Source organism: Triticum aestivum, chromosome 6A (assembly GCF_018294505.1).
Source record: "Triticum aestivum cultivar Chinese Spring chromosome 6A, IWGSC CS RefSeq v2.1, whole genome shotgun sequence".
In the NCBI taxonomy this organism is placed as follows: Eukaryota; Viridiplantae; Streptophyta; class Magnoliopsida; order Poales; family Poaceae; genus Triticum; species Triticum aestivum.
The window spans coordinates 600,962,092-600,977,694 of NC_057809.1; the positions used below are offsets into that span (position 1 = coordinate 600,962,092).

Consider the following 15,603-nt stretch of genomic DNA (forward strand, 5'->3'; position numbering starts at 1 on the left):
TGACACCTCTATTAAAGATGACATGTACTTGCTGTCCCAGTTACCATCTTCAAATATAATGACTTTCAAAGGGTACGAGATAAATGGTAATACATTTTACACGATCGCCCAAGATAAGAGCACCAACCAAAACAGTGGTGTCCGCTTTGATGCAGAAACCAAGACAGGAAAGGAAACATATTATGGTTATATACAGGACATATGGGAACTTGACTATCGACGTGGTTTGAAGGTCTCTTTGTTTCGGTGCAAATGGGTCAACATGACACGAGGCGGGGTAACGGAAGACCCGCAGTACGGAATGACAACAGTGGATCTCAATAATCTTGCGTATGCAGACGAACCATTCGTCCTAGCCAATGATGTGGCACGGGTTTTCTATGTGAATGACATGTCTACCAAGCCAAGAAAAAAAAATAAGGAAGCGAATGCATCGTACGATGAGCCAAAGCGGCACATAGTTCTTTTTAGGAAGAGAAACATCGTGGGAGTAGATGACAAGACAGACATGTCAGAAGATTATGAAAAGTTTGATGAAATTGCTCCATTCACAGTGAATATTGACCCGAGCATCCCGTTAGATGATGAAGATTTTTCATGGTTACGGTGCAAAGGGACACACGCGAAGAAAAAATTTCACATCCAAAGATCTGGGATGTGATCGGCTTCACTATCATCACTTTCTTCTGTGTTTCACACCCAGGAGGGAATATCTGTAATAGTTAGGGTAGTTATGTGTTTTGGCATTTGAAACGCGAAGAAATTTTATGTGCAAACAAATTCTTTCATGCCTTTACTAATTTTTAAAGTTAAGTTATTCACAAACTAGTGATTCACACTAATTTCAAATAATTCAAAATTTAAACATTCAAATTTGAAAACTACAGGCACTAACATAAAGTTTGTAATTTTTTGTACCTAAAGCAAAAAAATTCACAAAGAAACTCTAAATACACAAAAAAACAACTAAAAAATAAATAAAGCAAAAAAAATAAAAATAAAAGCCCGCCTACTGGGCCAGAGCGGCCTGCATACGACTAGAAACCCAACATGTTGTTGGGCCAGGATACAGGCCCGCAAAGGCCCAGTAGGCCCACAGGGCAGCATAGAACATGTAGGCCCAGTAGGCCTGCATTGGAGAGGAGCTCGAGAGAGCTACCGCACGGGGGTTTATAAACCAGTGCGGACGTCCCACGGCTAGCGAGGTGGGACTAAACTTGCCGCACAGCACCTTGCCAGCGCACCCCTTTAGTACCGGGTGGTGGCTCCAACCGGTACTAAAGGCCCCCCCTTTAGTACCGATTGGAGCCACCACCCGGTACTAAAGGGTGTGCAGTTCCCGCCGCTTGGCCTGGCCAAAACAGGCCTTTAGTACCGGTTGGTGCCTCCAACCGATACTAAAGGTCCATCCCATATAACTAAACACTTCAAAAATTTCAGTCTCTCATCTGCTTCTTCTCCCCTGCCCCGTCGCCCGCCGCCCCCGTCTCCATATCCCTCGTCGCCGCCCCCGTCGCCGCCCCGTCGTCCCTGTCCCCGTCGTCATTGCCGCGCCGTCCCGGCCCGTCCAACGTCGTCCCCGTCCCCGTCGTCGCCGCCCCGGCCCGTCCCCGTCGTCGCCGCCCCGGCCCTGTCCCCGTCGTCGCCATCCCCGTCGTCGCCGCGCCCGTCGCCGTCTCCGTCGCCGCCCCCCGTTGCCTCTCGCCTCGCCAGTGAGCACACACACACACACATACATTTTTTTTAGTTTTTTACTTATAGAAACAGTTATAAAATGTTAGAAATTTTCTTTTTTAGTTATAAAAATAGTTAGTTATATAGCATTGTTAGAAATGTTATAGAAAAGTTAGAATTGTTAGGAATTTTTCTGTTTTTTAGTTATAGAAATAGTTATAAAAAAGTTAGAAATTTTTCTTTTTTTAGTTATAGAAATAGTTAGTTATATAGCATTGTTAGAAATGTTATAGAAAAGCTAGAATTGTTAGGAATTTTTCTGTTTTTTAGTTATAGAAATAGTTATAAAAAAGTTAGAAATTTTTCTCTTTTTTAGTTATAGAAATATTAGAAATGTTATACAAATGTCAGTTATATGTATAGAAATGTTATAATTTTTTTCTGTTTTTTAGTTATAGAAATATTAGAAATGTTAGTTATATAGCATTGTTAGAAATGTTATAGGAATGTTAGTTATATAGAAATGTTAGAAATTTTAGTTATCACAATCCAATCATTAAAAAAATGTTACTTTTGCGGGCATATAGCTAGTATTTGTTCTCGACGGTGTCCGGCCCGCATCCTCGCCGTCGACCCGTCCGCAACGACGTCCGGCTGACCCATGTCCGGTACTGGGCTCCGCCGGGCTGGCACTGAGGTGTTGCCTGGAGGGGCGCGCCGCTTGATGAGGAACCCGGCCCCGATCGTCGATCCTGATCTCGTTTGGTGGCGTTCGCGTGGGCCAGTTTTGGTGCGGAGGGAGCCGGCCCCGCTGGAGGTGGTACGTCGCCGTGTCAGGGAGGAGGACGAGCACGTCCATCGCTACATGGTTGCGTTAGAGGGCGGCAGGTTCTCCAATACCTGGCAGTTTCTTCAGGGATCTCACTTCAGCTATGATCCTATGAGGGTTCCTTCTCTTTGGGTGTCCACCGCCCGCACCGCATGATCCGACGATGTATTCGAGATTATATCTATTATTCGAGACGATGTATTCGAGATTATATCTATTATTCAAGACGATGTATTCGAGATTATATCTATTATTCGAGACGACGTAATCGAGATTATATTCTATGATGCTTATTATGTACTATGATTGATTCAGTTTTTCCTTATTAATGGATTGCATCCATGCATTGTAATTTGAATATATTTCTTTTGGATTAGTTAAACAAAACCTATGGCGGACAATACCGACAGAGGGAGAAGAGTCCCTGTTCAATATCATACGCAATCCTGGCGGGCCAGATGATGATCAGAACGAAGAAGATTATGACGGCTCCAAATATCTAAACAACACCGGGGAGGGTGATATGATATTCGATCGCGACGACCGAATTGATGAAGTCATGAACTATGAACATGACGAAGAAAATGTTGATCTTGAAACAACAAAGACCGGCGAGGTATATATATTTATATAAGCAGGCATCTGGTGATCATCACATGTTTTAAATGACTTGAAGATATATTAACGAATCGATCTTTCTTCTTTCAGCCATCCAGATCGAGCAAATCTTCAGGCAACAAGACGAAACGAGGCCCGAACAAAAAGTTGAAGGAGGGCGTAAAGTACAATATCGAGGCAATCAGACCTAATGGCGAACCATTCGCGCCTAAGAAGATAGCGGACAAGTTCGTTCGTCCGTGCGGAGTTCTTGTGAAGGACCAACTCCCGATCTCCCTTCAAGAATGGAGAGAGCCAGCAAAGCCACGTCCAGGAGTTACTTTTGTCGACGACAGACAAAAACATTTGCTTTGGGAAACGCTCATGTAACATTTCACCCTACCAGATCATTTCATAGGTGCAGACGTGGAGAAAGTCAAGGACGCTGCTCTTAGAAAGATGGCGGTTGCATTCAAGAACCATAAGATTCGTGAATGGGCCAAGTACGTTAACGGAGGAAGGAAGACTCCAGTATTCGAGGGAACACTAGAGAACCAAAGTGCTCATTGGGACGATTTCATGAAATTCAAGGATTTGAAATTATCTAAGGAACGGTCAAAAATAAACAAGGCCAATGCCGTAAAAAAGGATAAGTTCCATAAGCTGGGGCCAGGTGGCTATGCGGTGGGAATGCCTAAGTGGGATAAGTCTGAGAAAGAGATGCTGGATGCAGGTGTCACTCCAGAAACATTGAGCTGGCCCCCCAGGTGCAGGACTCGGTTCTATGCACATGGGGGGAGTTGGACCCGAAGACAGGCAAAGTTTCAAAGAAGGCATGTCTGGACGGAGCCGAAGATAAGCTACTTGTTGCAGCAATAGAAGAGGCTCGATCCGGGTTGTTCGAGCCCAACAGAGAGAACGGCGAGCTTACGCGTGCCCTGGGAAATCCTGAACACCCGGGAAGAACACAAGGCATGGGCACTATTCCATGGTATGAGGGTTTTCGGACTGGAACGCCGACTACAGAACCCGTGCGAGAAAGAAGATTGCGGAGGAAAAGAAGAGGAAGATGGAGGAGGAGCAGAGGAAGCTAGACTATGAACGCCTTCAAGGCCTAGAATCAGCGCACGCGGACTTGGCAATCAAATTCCAGCGGCAGCAGGAGCAGATCGACTCACTTAGCCAACAAAGGGGGTCTCAGCAGCTAGCGGATGATCCACCAATGGATAGCACCGTCCCATGCATGCCGAGAAGCAGCGTGGGTTCCGCCCCGAGCGACGCATTGCTGGATAGCTACCCAGTGAATAACATCATGGAGAATTAGACTTGCCATGAACCATAAACTAAAATTGCCATGATACATGCACGCAAAATTGTCATGGTTCATACAAAAAATAATTTTCATGGTCAAAGTACTGGAGTTGCCATCATCAAAATACTAAAATTGCCATGATCTACAAACTAAAATTGCCACATGACAACTTTAGTTTAAGCCCTATGGCAACTGCAGTGTAAACATCATGGCAACTTCTGGCAAAAAAAATTCGTCGAAACATATCAACATGGGGTGTAGTTTTAAAGATCTCGTCGAGACGGATTTAATGGTGAAAACGGATTTTTAGTTCGCTTTTTTATTTAGGAGATACAACATTTTTAAGCCGAAAACCAAAAAAAATTTGCTGATGTCATCTATTCATACGTGGCAAAATGAATGGTGATGGAGACGTGTGGGCGATGTGCAAACACCCACGCGTGTAGGCGTTAACATTTCCGAACTTTTAAGGGACAACCTAAGCATAGCACAAAGTAAGATAAGTAAGATAAGGGTTATTTTCTTGTCATCCTTGTATGAAGCAATGTTGTTCAACTGAAGCATGAGTGCTATATAATTTATCAGATTTGAGATTTACTGTGTCATGAAACCAGAGCATATTGTCTCAGCAACTTATTTATTAGTTTCTATAATCTATAGTATGTATATATACAAAACTACACGTGGATTGAGCTAATTTATTCATGTAGCCCCACCACCTTAAGCAGTTTGGCAAAGCGGTTCTCGTATCAGCAAAGAAGAGCGGAAGTTTCAAACAAAGCCTTAAACAGTCTGCTTGTAAAGTTTCCAACATGTATATCTTTAAGCATAAGTGTTATCAAAATTTAACAGAAAACTGCAGCAACATATCCATACAATTATATTGTAAGAGATCAACAAACCTGGCATCAAGACAAGAAGTCTACAATATCGTTCTCAAGGTCATCGTCAAGCGTTTCATCCAGCAACGCGAGTCCATGAACCATCCAATAGCATAATAGCCAAGGTCGACTGGAATGAAAACTGTCAAGCAAAATAATAACCAGTGACGACACTCGAGTTAATTTTACATTGGAGAAGCAATACTCGGCATCGAGCCCTTTCGTCAAATACTCGACATGCTGATTGCACCACAGCTCTAGCCTGCAGCACAAGAGAAAACACGATCAAAGCTCGGTATAAGCAGGTGGAGAAGATCATAGCCTCAAGCCAGTGCTTGTGAAAATTAGAAGGCACACTCATTGAAAATTAGAAGTCACCCTGATATACGACACCTAATTGACAGCACTAAGCTTCTATGAGTAAACATTTTGGTAGCACAATCAAGCAATTCCTACCCCCATCTGCTAAATAGGTGGATTTACCAATGAGCTTCCGATTTCGAGCAAGAGCCAAGCATACTATCCGATCTCCGCAGGAACCACCAAACCCTGAAGCCCATCTCTCGCACCCGAACCCGCCACTCCCAGACACGGCAAACAACAGGCTAGTAGCTAAAGAGAAGTACTGATTTAATTCTTCTTTACAAAAATGAGTTAGAAAAGTTGTGAGTTATGATATAATGAAGACTAACTAAGTAACAAAGGGTAAGAAAGAAAATTGGTGTGCAAGAGACCATTATTAAATCTTATGATCACACTCGGGAGAAAATGGCTCTAAGGATCAACGGATCACACTCAGGAGAAACGACTCTAATTTTACCTTGAGGACAGGTCGAGCCATTTGTTGATCAACACTACAGGGGCACGGAATTAATAAGCGACCGACAGCTCGTCTTTACCTTTCTCATTGGTGGCACCGTGGACTGGATTTTCCCTGTTGCTGCCGCCGGCGCGGCAGAGAAGATCTCCCTCTGTGCGCTCTTGGTCCAGTGCACCAAATATAAAACAATACAGTATGCAGCCAGATGCTCAAAGTAGCAAACAATTTGATAGTGAAAGCAATGCATCAAATAACTTAACCCATGAGCATCTTGCCAAATAAGCATTGTCCAGTAGAATTTAGACATCAAGTTCAGAAAGGCAGTGCTATAGATCAGGATTAGGAATACATTCCACAGCTCAAAAACCAACAACAAACAATAAAAGATCAAGAACTTATATGCAATAAAGGTATGAGAGAGAAGAAATCTTTACATAAGACGGCTATAAACACTGGAGCATAAATAAGCAACAACTTTAAATACAAATGGGTTCAGGGTTCAATGCATAGTGGGCTAAGATTCGCCTTTCCTCGATCATATAACCGACCCCCGTCATCTCTTATCACCACATCAATCTGTTTATACAGTTGAGCTGCCCTGGTTATCACTCAACAAGAATGACCATCCAAGGGCAGAACAATAAGTATCACAGGATGAAAAAGGATTCTAGAGACAAGAGGGAGGATCCAACTTGATACCCACAAGTGCCTCGATTGCTCAAAGGCACACTTATTTCAGCCACGGCAATCATCATCGCCCTAGCAAGAATGGCTTCCGACCGATGGGGCACGTGGATTACAGGCGAGCCACGAGATACCGCAAGACGGTAACTATTCATTCATAAAGTGCCTCGGCTTCGATCCTACGGCCTGCGCCCTCCCAAGGCTTGATCCGACGGCCTAGATCTCATCAAGCAAACGAGATGGACGGTCAGATGTTTCAAATCGTTGAGGAGGCTCGGTGAGACACTCGTCTCTTAGACACCTTTAAACACCCACATGAGACGGCTATAAACACTGGAGCATAAATAAGCAACACCTTTAAATACAAATAAAAAGGGTTCAGGGTTCAATGCATAGTGGGCTCAGATTCGCCTTTCCTCGATCATATAACCTACCCCCATCACCTCTTATCACCAGATCAATCTGTTTATACAGTTGAGCTGCCCTGGTTATCACTCAACAAGAATGACCATCCAAGGGCAGAACAATAAGTATCACAGGATGAAAAATGATTCTAGAGACAACTGCTCACCTCCTCCACGGTGCTCGGCAGAGGGAGCCAATATGGCACTGCAGATTTTCAAGTTACCAAGGGCATCAGGAAGAGACAAATGTATGTGGTTGAATAATAATAAAATAACAAAGAACATTGCCATTGGGACTGAGCCGACCTACTGGTGCTACTTCTCACCATGGTACACAAGGCAGGCAGCCCTGGCATCTACAGAAATGAAAGGAAAGTGCAAAAAAAGTAAGAACATAGAAAAGCCAGAAAAGTAAGAACGAAGTGTGACTGATATCTACTTATCGCAGGTTAACAATTTGGGTTCAATTAAAGTGTGAGTGTATGCTCTCGGTTTCTTCTAGATTAACAGAATGGACATGACAAACAAGACACTGGCATATTTTTCAAATGACTACTAATATTGAGTACTGCATTAGATACTTTCAGATTATGCTAAGAGACCAGACCATGTACAACTACCTGGCTAATGTCGATTGCCTACCTTCAGAATTGCCTATTGCCTTGAGCTCACACCAAGATTAGTACCTGCAAATAACACATACACAATTTAGTGTCAAGGCAAAGAAAAAGAAAATAAAAATGAAATAAGGGAATATAAATACTAATTATGTAACAAAACCTAATAACCAGTCGTAGATGCTAAAAAACTGTTTGTCTAAGTGTTCAAACTAAGAACTTTTGAAGGTCACCTGCTCTGATAGGTAAAGGCGCTGACAATTCTTATAGGTAGTCTGCTCAAACAGAAGACCCCACCTGTTCCCAATCAAACCAATAGATCAACAAATAATTAGTTGCAGAACCACTATTGAAGGCAAAACCGAACCACTATTTAAGTCAAAACTGCTGCAAAACCGAACCAGCATGCTTTGAAACAGAATGCCACCAATCTGGAACATTATTAGCTTCAAAGTACCCGGTGGTGAGTAAGAATGCACCAGAGCCGATGCTCAAAAAGGAATATCATCAAATCATGCGGAGCGGTCTTAAACTCTACTCCATGGTAGAGAAACATCAAGTGATTGAAATGCAGCAGAGTCCCTGCAGTACTTACATAGCTAGCTGAGAGCGAGTGATGCCCAGGCTGCATCATCGGTGAGACAAGAGGTGCGCCTTGACCGGGAGGTGTACCCCAGGGTTGAGAGCTCAAGAAGGAACATATGTTGGTTGGTACTGAAATGTAGGATTAATTAACCTGTCAAACAAGGGGGGGGGGGGGGGATCTAGTTGTTGACAGGGAGAAGCATTCCATGTACATATATACGTAATTTAAAGGAAAACGGCGAGAAACAACAAAGACGTGTGTTTATAAGAAGACACACAAGCATAATGTTGTGTTTGATAGCCATTAAAAACTCGACAGCATATAACAACAAAGCTTATTTTGCCCTTTTGTTCATAATTACCTATAAATGATGCTACCATAGGCCTATTTACCCAAAAAAACATATCAATGTGCAACATTTTTTTACCTAGTTTCGTCCACAATTTCTGCTTAGGCTCATAGCTCTACTGAAATCTCTTGCTCGGAGTTTGGTTTTGTGTTCTGCTCAATTATATCCAAGGTGTCTTGGAATAATGAATTCAATTTAAAAGACAGTTTACTTTAAGTGATTACACATGCGAAGGGCGGGTGGCGCACGGCAATCTGAAGAGAATATTTCACAAAAATAAAATAAAAATCACAGCAGGTATAATTCATCTTATAGTTATTTCAGTATAATATGGTAGATCTAGTCAAGAAGTAGATGCATTGCAATCTGAAACGTTTGATATGGTGGGACCATAATATAGAGATCTTAAGGTACCTGGTGAGTCCTTTTAACAGCAGACAAATTTAGATAGACATGTACAAAAATGCGAGAGTAACATTTATACAAGCATCTATGGGAGGGACAAGTCCTATGGTTTTGTTGACATTGTACGTTTAGAACAGGGCACATACCTGTATTACATAGATTGTTTGTATATTTTGGTCATTAGATTGTTTGTTTCTTTTGACTGAAGGCACAGACAAAGATACAAGGATGTACATGGCCATTTAGAATAGGGCAGTATGGCACAAACCAGTATTCCATAGATGTTGTTGACATTGTACATGTGCGCCAAGCCATACACCAGCTCCCTGATAACAGTGTTGAGCCCAGGGCAAAGGCCTCCACAACTTACAGGTATGTGCAAGTGATAACCTAACAAGATTGAAGTACAAATATTTCCGTCAGAAAAGACGCAAGTGATGCGTCAATAACCAAAAGAGGTGCAAGTGATACCCTCTGACGGGGTCCAGCACGACGGAAGTGAACCCCCGGCGGCTATTCTTTTGAACAACAACCTGCAATAGCAAATATAGCTACTTGTAAATCCACCATCGACCACAACATCAGATTGAAAACATTGAGTGACACTCTACATATACCTTTTGTGGTACGGTGTCATCTTCATTGACAAAATATTGCCTGATACCGATAAGAACAGAAGTTCCAGTGTCACATTCACATATACAGCATGCATACTCAGAGACTTACCAAAGAGCGGAAAATCAAATAAACAATATGTATGCAGGAGAAGCCTTACTTGAAGTTGAATATGCTGGTTGGTCTTGTAATGAGTTCGGGTAAGTCTGCAAAAGGAATAAAACAACAAACCATAAGCTCAATTCTCATGGATCATGGTTTCACCTTTCAAACAAAACAAATTCACCGCGATTGGGCAAATATAAAAAGACCAACTTCTACAAATTCTAGCAAATTGGCTCACGAATTTAACCGAACATGGCAGGGAGAAGCAAGCAGACAATACATACTAACAGATTACTACTTCTCCGGTATCGGTGTCATCTATTCTACCCAATCAAATCTCCCATTCCTAAAAGCAGAGCCAACGACAGTAACTTATGGAACTATGAATCCACAGAATAGCCATAGCTTTGCTAGTATTCATCAGAGTTGCCTGCTGCCTAATCAACAATCCCATTCCCAAAAGCAGACGGCACCAACAGTAAGGAACGAAAACAGAATTCATAGATTTTGCACAGCATTTCTAGTACGTATTCATCAGAGTTGCCTTCTATCTGTGGATCGTGGCCGACTAATCAGGCACACTGCACGCTCAAAAATGGGTAATCCCCCGCGCCGGACAATTACGAGCGGTCGAGCGAGGAGGAGCAGGGGAGGGGAGGGGTGGCTGCTCACGGGGAGGTAGTCGGGGAGGTGGGGCACGTCGTCGAGGACGTATCCGAAGTCGCCCTCGGAGATCTTGACGTAGGCAGCGTCAGTGAGGCTGTCGTTGGAGGCGTTGTGGAGGGCGTGGAGGTTGGGGTAGGAGTCGCGGGAGATCCGCACGCACATGGCGGAGAAGGGCAGCGCCGCCTTGGCCTGCTGCTGCCGCTCCCCGCCGCCACCGCCGTCGTGCTCCTCGTCCTCCCTCCGCTGCTGCTCGTCGCCCAAGGCCTGCTGCTGCGCCGCCTTGGCCTGCTGCTGCTGCTCCGGCGCGGTTCGAGGCGGTGGGTGGCGGCGGCGGCGATGTGGGTGGGAGGAGAGGAGGCGGGAGGGGAGGGGAGAGGAGGCGCGCGGGAGGGGAGAGGAGGCGGCGGCGAGCTGGGAGGGCGGGGGAGGCGCGAGTGCGTGAGGGAGGCGGCGGCTAGGTCATCCCACGGCAGCGCCCCCTTTTTATACCCAATAGTGAAATGACTAAAATGCCCTCGGGGGGGCGCTGAAATTACGCGCGGTGTCACGAGATTTTTACCGCGAGACCGTAACTATTCATTTCTATAGTGCCTCGGCTTCGATCCTACGGCCTGCGTCCTCCCGAGCCTCGATCCGACGGCCTAGATCTCATCAAGCAAACGAGATGGACGGTCGGATGTTTCAAATCGCTGAGGAGGGTCGGTGAGACATCCTTCTCTTATCTCTGGATGTTTCTTCTCACTGACCTGGACAGGAATAAGGAACATGGAACTCTACCTGTCAGCGAGCATAAATTTTCTGTTGCTCTGAATCTATGATCCTGTCGAGGGTGCACACAGGCTCGGCAATGGTCGCAGGTACGATGTTGTGGGCTTGAAACTGATGAACTGATGCTGGATTTCCTTGTTCTGTTTGTTGTTCTATCTTGCAGCGCATTACCATCTTACTATGAGTTTAATTAGGATGGAATTTAACAAGTGCAAACTTGCAGTGTCACTCGTTTTGAGCACAACCTTAGCAGTCTGGGGCTATGTCTGTTGATCAAAACGCATCTCGATCCTGTTCAAGTCTCGTTTGATGTTTCCAGAAACTGTTTATGCTTTCCCTTATCAACAGTGCATCGCACTGACCCTTTCTCAGGAACTGAGCTAGTTCAAGTTGAATGCTCACTGTTTTCTCCCATTATTACAGCGATGCTGCCTTACAATTACTGAACTTAGGCGTCGCCATACGTAGTAACTTAAACATCGCAGATCAATGCCGCCTTGCTTGTTGAACAATATATATTAAGCATCTTTGAACAGACCTAGTGATGGTCAATGCCACGGAATGCATGCATGAACGCTCTGTGATGTGATCTCTTCATAGGGAGCGCTCGGTGGAAGGGGCGGGAGCTTGAAACCCGGCACAGGCGTGATGAACTTGCCTTCCTCCCTGATGGTGTCACGGTGCCTTTCCTCGCCTGATACATCAACATGAGGGCACATTCAAGAATATCCGCATCAGTGAAATACAATTATAGGTAAATTTGTTAACAATGATGTGACGGTTTTGTTTGCTTTACTCTGTTTGCTTATCTTTCCGTGACCCTTTTTGTACCACAAGAAAATTATCAACCCAATGATACAGAGTCCTCTACCTCTTTGCACCCAAGAAATGGTAAGGCGGGCAGTAGAAGCAGTGTCATGTTTTTATTAAATTTGGTACCATCACATATGCGCAGGAAAACATTCGATAGAGGCAGTCTGCCTACCGTATTGCTAACAAAAACTATTTATACAGAAAACATAGAAAGAAAAAACCTGATAGAAAGAAGTAAAATGGCAGAAAACAATAGAAAAGACCAGAAGAAACAAGAAAAGGAACGAAAAAAACACATTTATTGTTGAATTTAGTTTTTTGAGAAATTTGCATTTATGTTCTACACTCTTCTCTAATTTAATGTTTATATATTCATAATATTTGGACAATACAACTGTTTTACAGTCTTCTCCAATCTAGTGTTTGCGTCTGCTACTATTTCAAAAAGAATTCAAGTCGAGATATACCTTTGCGAAAGAACAAACACAGTCTACAAGCTTAAAGTATATGTGCTACCCCCTTCAAGATCAAGGACATCTTGAGGCCCAAACATGTACTCCACACCCCGTTCCATATCCCTTCCAAACAAGCTCTGCCCTTCCTCCGAATCACTGCCACCAACTTGACCCCACGGGCGCCGCTGGTACCTCCTTAGCGCCTCCAGCCTCTCCGCCACCTCCTTCATGGCCGGCTGCTCTTCCCCGCTCACGCTCACGCACCGGGTCACGATGTGGGTGACTTCTTCCAACGCCTCGGGCCCCATTTCCTTCCTCACCTGGACGTCCAGGAGCTTCTCATGCGTGCCGGCTTTCACGGCCGCTATGAAGCGCGACACGAGGCTCCTATCCTCCGGCCCACTGAAGCATATCGCTTTCTTTCCAGTCAAGAGCTCCAGCAACACGACGCCGAAGCTGTACACGTCACTTTTGTCTGTTAGCTGGCATGTCATGAGGTACTCTGGGTCCAGGTACCCGCAAGTGCCCTGCACCAGTGTTGCGATTTGGACCTCATCGCTCGGCGCCAGCTTCGATGCCCCAAAGTCCGAGACTTTGGCGGTGAGGTTGCTGTCGAGGAGGATGTTGGCGGTCTTGACATCTCCGTGGAGGATCGGCGGTGAAGCCGACGTATGCATGTACGCCAATGCCTCTGCCGACTCTGCGGCTATGCGGAGACGGGTGTCCAAGGCTGTGTCGTTGTTAAGCTCCTTCCCGTGGATGAAGTGGTAGAGGGTGCCATTTGAGACATACTCGTAGACCAACATCGGCACCTCCACGTCAAGGCAACAACCAAGCAGCTTGACGACGTTACGGTGGTTGATCTGGGAGAGAATGAGCATCTCCCTCGCGAACTCCCTGATATCGGACTTCTCCATCATCTTAGACTTCTTGATCGCCACCACAGTCTCGTCCTCCAAGACGCCCTTGTAGACTATTCCATGGCCGCCGCGTCCGAGGACCTGGTCTGTGGCGAAGTTGTTGGTGGCCTTCTCGAGCTCTTCTTCCGAGAATATCTTGAACCCGCCGCCGCCTCCTACAGAGGTACCTCTATTGGAACGCATCTGCTGCTGCAAGATGACGCCTCCATTGTGCTCGAAGAAGTTCCGCTTTGCTTTGATCAGTTTCCTCTTCTGGAGCCCCAAGTAGAGCCAGAAGCACATGAACACCGACAAGAATACCCCAACGCTGACTCCTAAATATGACATTGCATACACGATCATTAGCTTAGATTATTGAGAAAAAATTACAGGAAGAACCAACGATGGAGATGGAATATGTTGCATGATGACCATCCATGGATCAGTGTGTTTACCTATGACGGTTTTCAGAGCTAAGGTGAAATTGTCCTTTGGCCTGCAGCCGTTCTTGGCGGTGGCACCTCCACTTGTACCCGGTGGGCATTGGCAAGTGTGGCTCCCCGGCGTGTTTGTGCACACACCGTAGCACGGGTATTCGTCTTTGAGATGGCACTCGTCGATGTCTTCAGTTTGCAAAGCAATTTCAACATCATTTGTTCAAACAAATCACAAAAATGTACTCCCTCCGTTCCAAATTACTCTCTCCGTTTCTAAATATTTGTTTTTCTAGAGATTTCAACAAGTGACTACATACGAAGCAAAATGAGTGAATCTACGCTCTAAAATATGTCTACATACATCCGTATGTGGTAGTCCATTTGAAATCTCTAAAAAGACAAATATTTAGAAACGGAGGGAGTACTTGTCACAGATATGGATGTATCTAGATATATTTAAGTCTAAATACATTTATTTCTGCGACGAGTAATTTGAAATGAAGGAAGTACTTGTCACAGATATGGATGTATCTAGATATATTTTAATTCTAAATACATTCATTTCTGCTACGAGTAATTTGAAATGGAGGGAGTAGTAACAGAGCACAACAGCTATACTATATAGTGTTGGTTTCGTGTGGCTAGCCCAAAAACTGTGGTGTTGGTGTCAGAAATCAGTAGGATGTGTACCTGCACATCCGCTGTCGAGGTAGGGGTTGCCGTCGTAGCCCTTGGGGCAGCTGCACCGGTACCCGGGGCCGTTGGTTGCGTCGACGCACTGGCTGCCCACGCTCCGGCAGGCGAAGTCGGTCGCGTTTTGGCCGGCGGCGCTGCAGTTGTCGATGTTGCGAACGGCCCAGTCGAGCACGAGGGGCACCGCGAAGTCGTCGGTGCGGTTGAGGAAGACACGGTCGGAGTAGGTGAACCACTCGTCCTCGACGAGGAACACGTAGTGGCACGACGTGGCGTTGGTGGTGAAAGCGGTTGAATCTTTCGACGGCGGGAAGTTGCGCAGGTAAGGCCCGAAGAAGCTGATGTCGGCGGGTATCTCGCTCTGGCAGCAGCCGACGCCGGTGCACGGGCCCGGCATGGCGTAGCGCGAGGGGCGGCACACGGACATGCAGCCGCTGACGTAGTATCCGTCGCCGTCGACGAAGTAGCCGAGGTTGGGGCAGCCGAGCGCGACGAGGCGGTTCTTGGCGTCAGAGAAGCGGTAGACGCTGTACTGGAGGGACATGTAGCTGTTGGTGCGGTCGACGAGGGCCCCCGTGGAGCTGAAGCACTCCCGCGTCGCGTTGAGGTAGGCGCGGGCCTCGCCGGACGCGAGGGAGAGGCCCGCGAGGTGGTGGTCGAAGCCACTGACGGTGAGGCGCGGAGGGGAGCCGTGGCACTCCAGCTGGAAGCCAGCTCGGCCATCGTCGCGGTAGCAACCGGCGCCGATGCCGAAGGGGTATGAAACGGTGATGTTGCTGCAGCTGTCGCGGCAGCCCGGCCGCGCCACGGGCGGCCGCCGTCGAGCTGACGCGGGTGCCACTACCAGCACATGTAACAGCATCAGCAGGAACAGAACGGCGGCTGCTAATGCCATTCTTGACGTGTGTTTTCTTCTCTGGATACTCTGCTTGGATATAGCTAGGTCGACTGGTGGAGTGTGTGGTGTGTGTAGGATATGAAAGCCATGGCCTGC

General features: G+C 45.9%; 2 protein-coding genes across 2 annotated transcripts; both read right to left on the reverse strand.

Annotated features, from left to right (window-relative positions):
• Positions 1-7,192: 7,192 nt before the first annotated feature.
• On the reverse strand, positions 7,193-11,774 carry LOC123129788 (uncharacterized). Its single transcript, XM_044549812.1, has 9 exons — positions 11,734-11,774; positions 10,551-10,998; positions 9,934-9,979; positions 9,776-9,815; positions 9,630-9,691; positions 9,427-9,548; positions 8,414-8,532; positions 8,052-8,115; positions 7,193-7,887 (listed from the first exon to the last, which is right to left on the reverse strand). The coding sequence occupies exons 1-7, from the start codon at positions 11,772-11,774 to the stop codon at positions 8,506-8,508; spliced, it is 786 nt and encodes a 261-aa protein (XP_044405747.1). The 3' UTR covers positions 7,193-7,887; positions 8,052-8,115; positions 8,414-8,505.
• Positions 11,645-15,603, reverse strand: LOC123128896 (wall-associated receptor kinase 2). Its single transcript, XM_044549011.1, has 4 exons — positions 14,607-15,603; positions 13,935-14,102; positions 12,593-13,814; positions 11,645-12,006 (listed from the first exon to the last, which is right to left on the reverse strand). The coding sequence occupies exons 1-3, from the start codon at positions 15,502-15,504 to the stop codon at positions 12,616-12,618; spliced, it is 2,265 nt and encodes a 754-aa protein (XP_044404946.1). The 5' UTR covers positions 15,505-15,603; the 3' UTR covers positions 11,645-12,006; positions 12,593-12,615.

Bases quoted from the DNA above. Each gene is read 5' to 3' on its own strand.
- LOC123128896 (XM_044549011.1), bottom strand. From the start codon at position 15,504: ATGGCATTAGCAGCCGCCGTTCTGTTCCTGCTGATGCTGTTACATGTG. The intron at 14,103-14,606 runs GTACACATCCTA...TGCAAACTGAAG, and splicing joins CCTCGACAGCGGATGTGCAG to ACATCGACGAGTGCCATCTC. The intron at 13,815-13,934 runs GTAAACACACTG...TGTCATATTTAG, and splicing joins AGCTCTGAAAACCGTCATAG to GAGTCAGCGTTGGGGTATTC.
- LOC123129788 (XM_044549812.1), bottom strand. From the start codon at position 11,774: ATGGCGACGCCTAAGTTCAGTAATTGTAAGGCAGCATCGCT. The intron at 10,999-11,733 runs GTAATAATGGGA...GGGATGACCTAG, and splicing joins AATTGTAAGGCAGCATCGCT to CCGCCGCCTCCCTCACGCAC. The intron at 9,549-9,629 runs GTATCACTTGCA...CAATCTTGTTAG, and splicing joins GTGCTGGACCCCGTCAGAGG to GTTATCACTTGCACATACCT.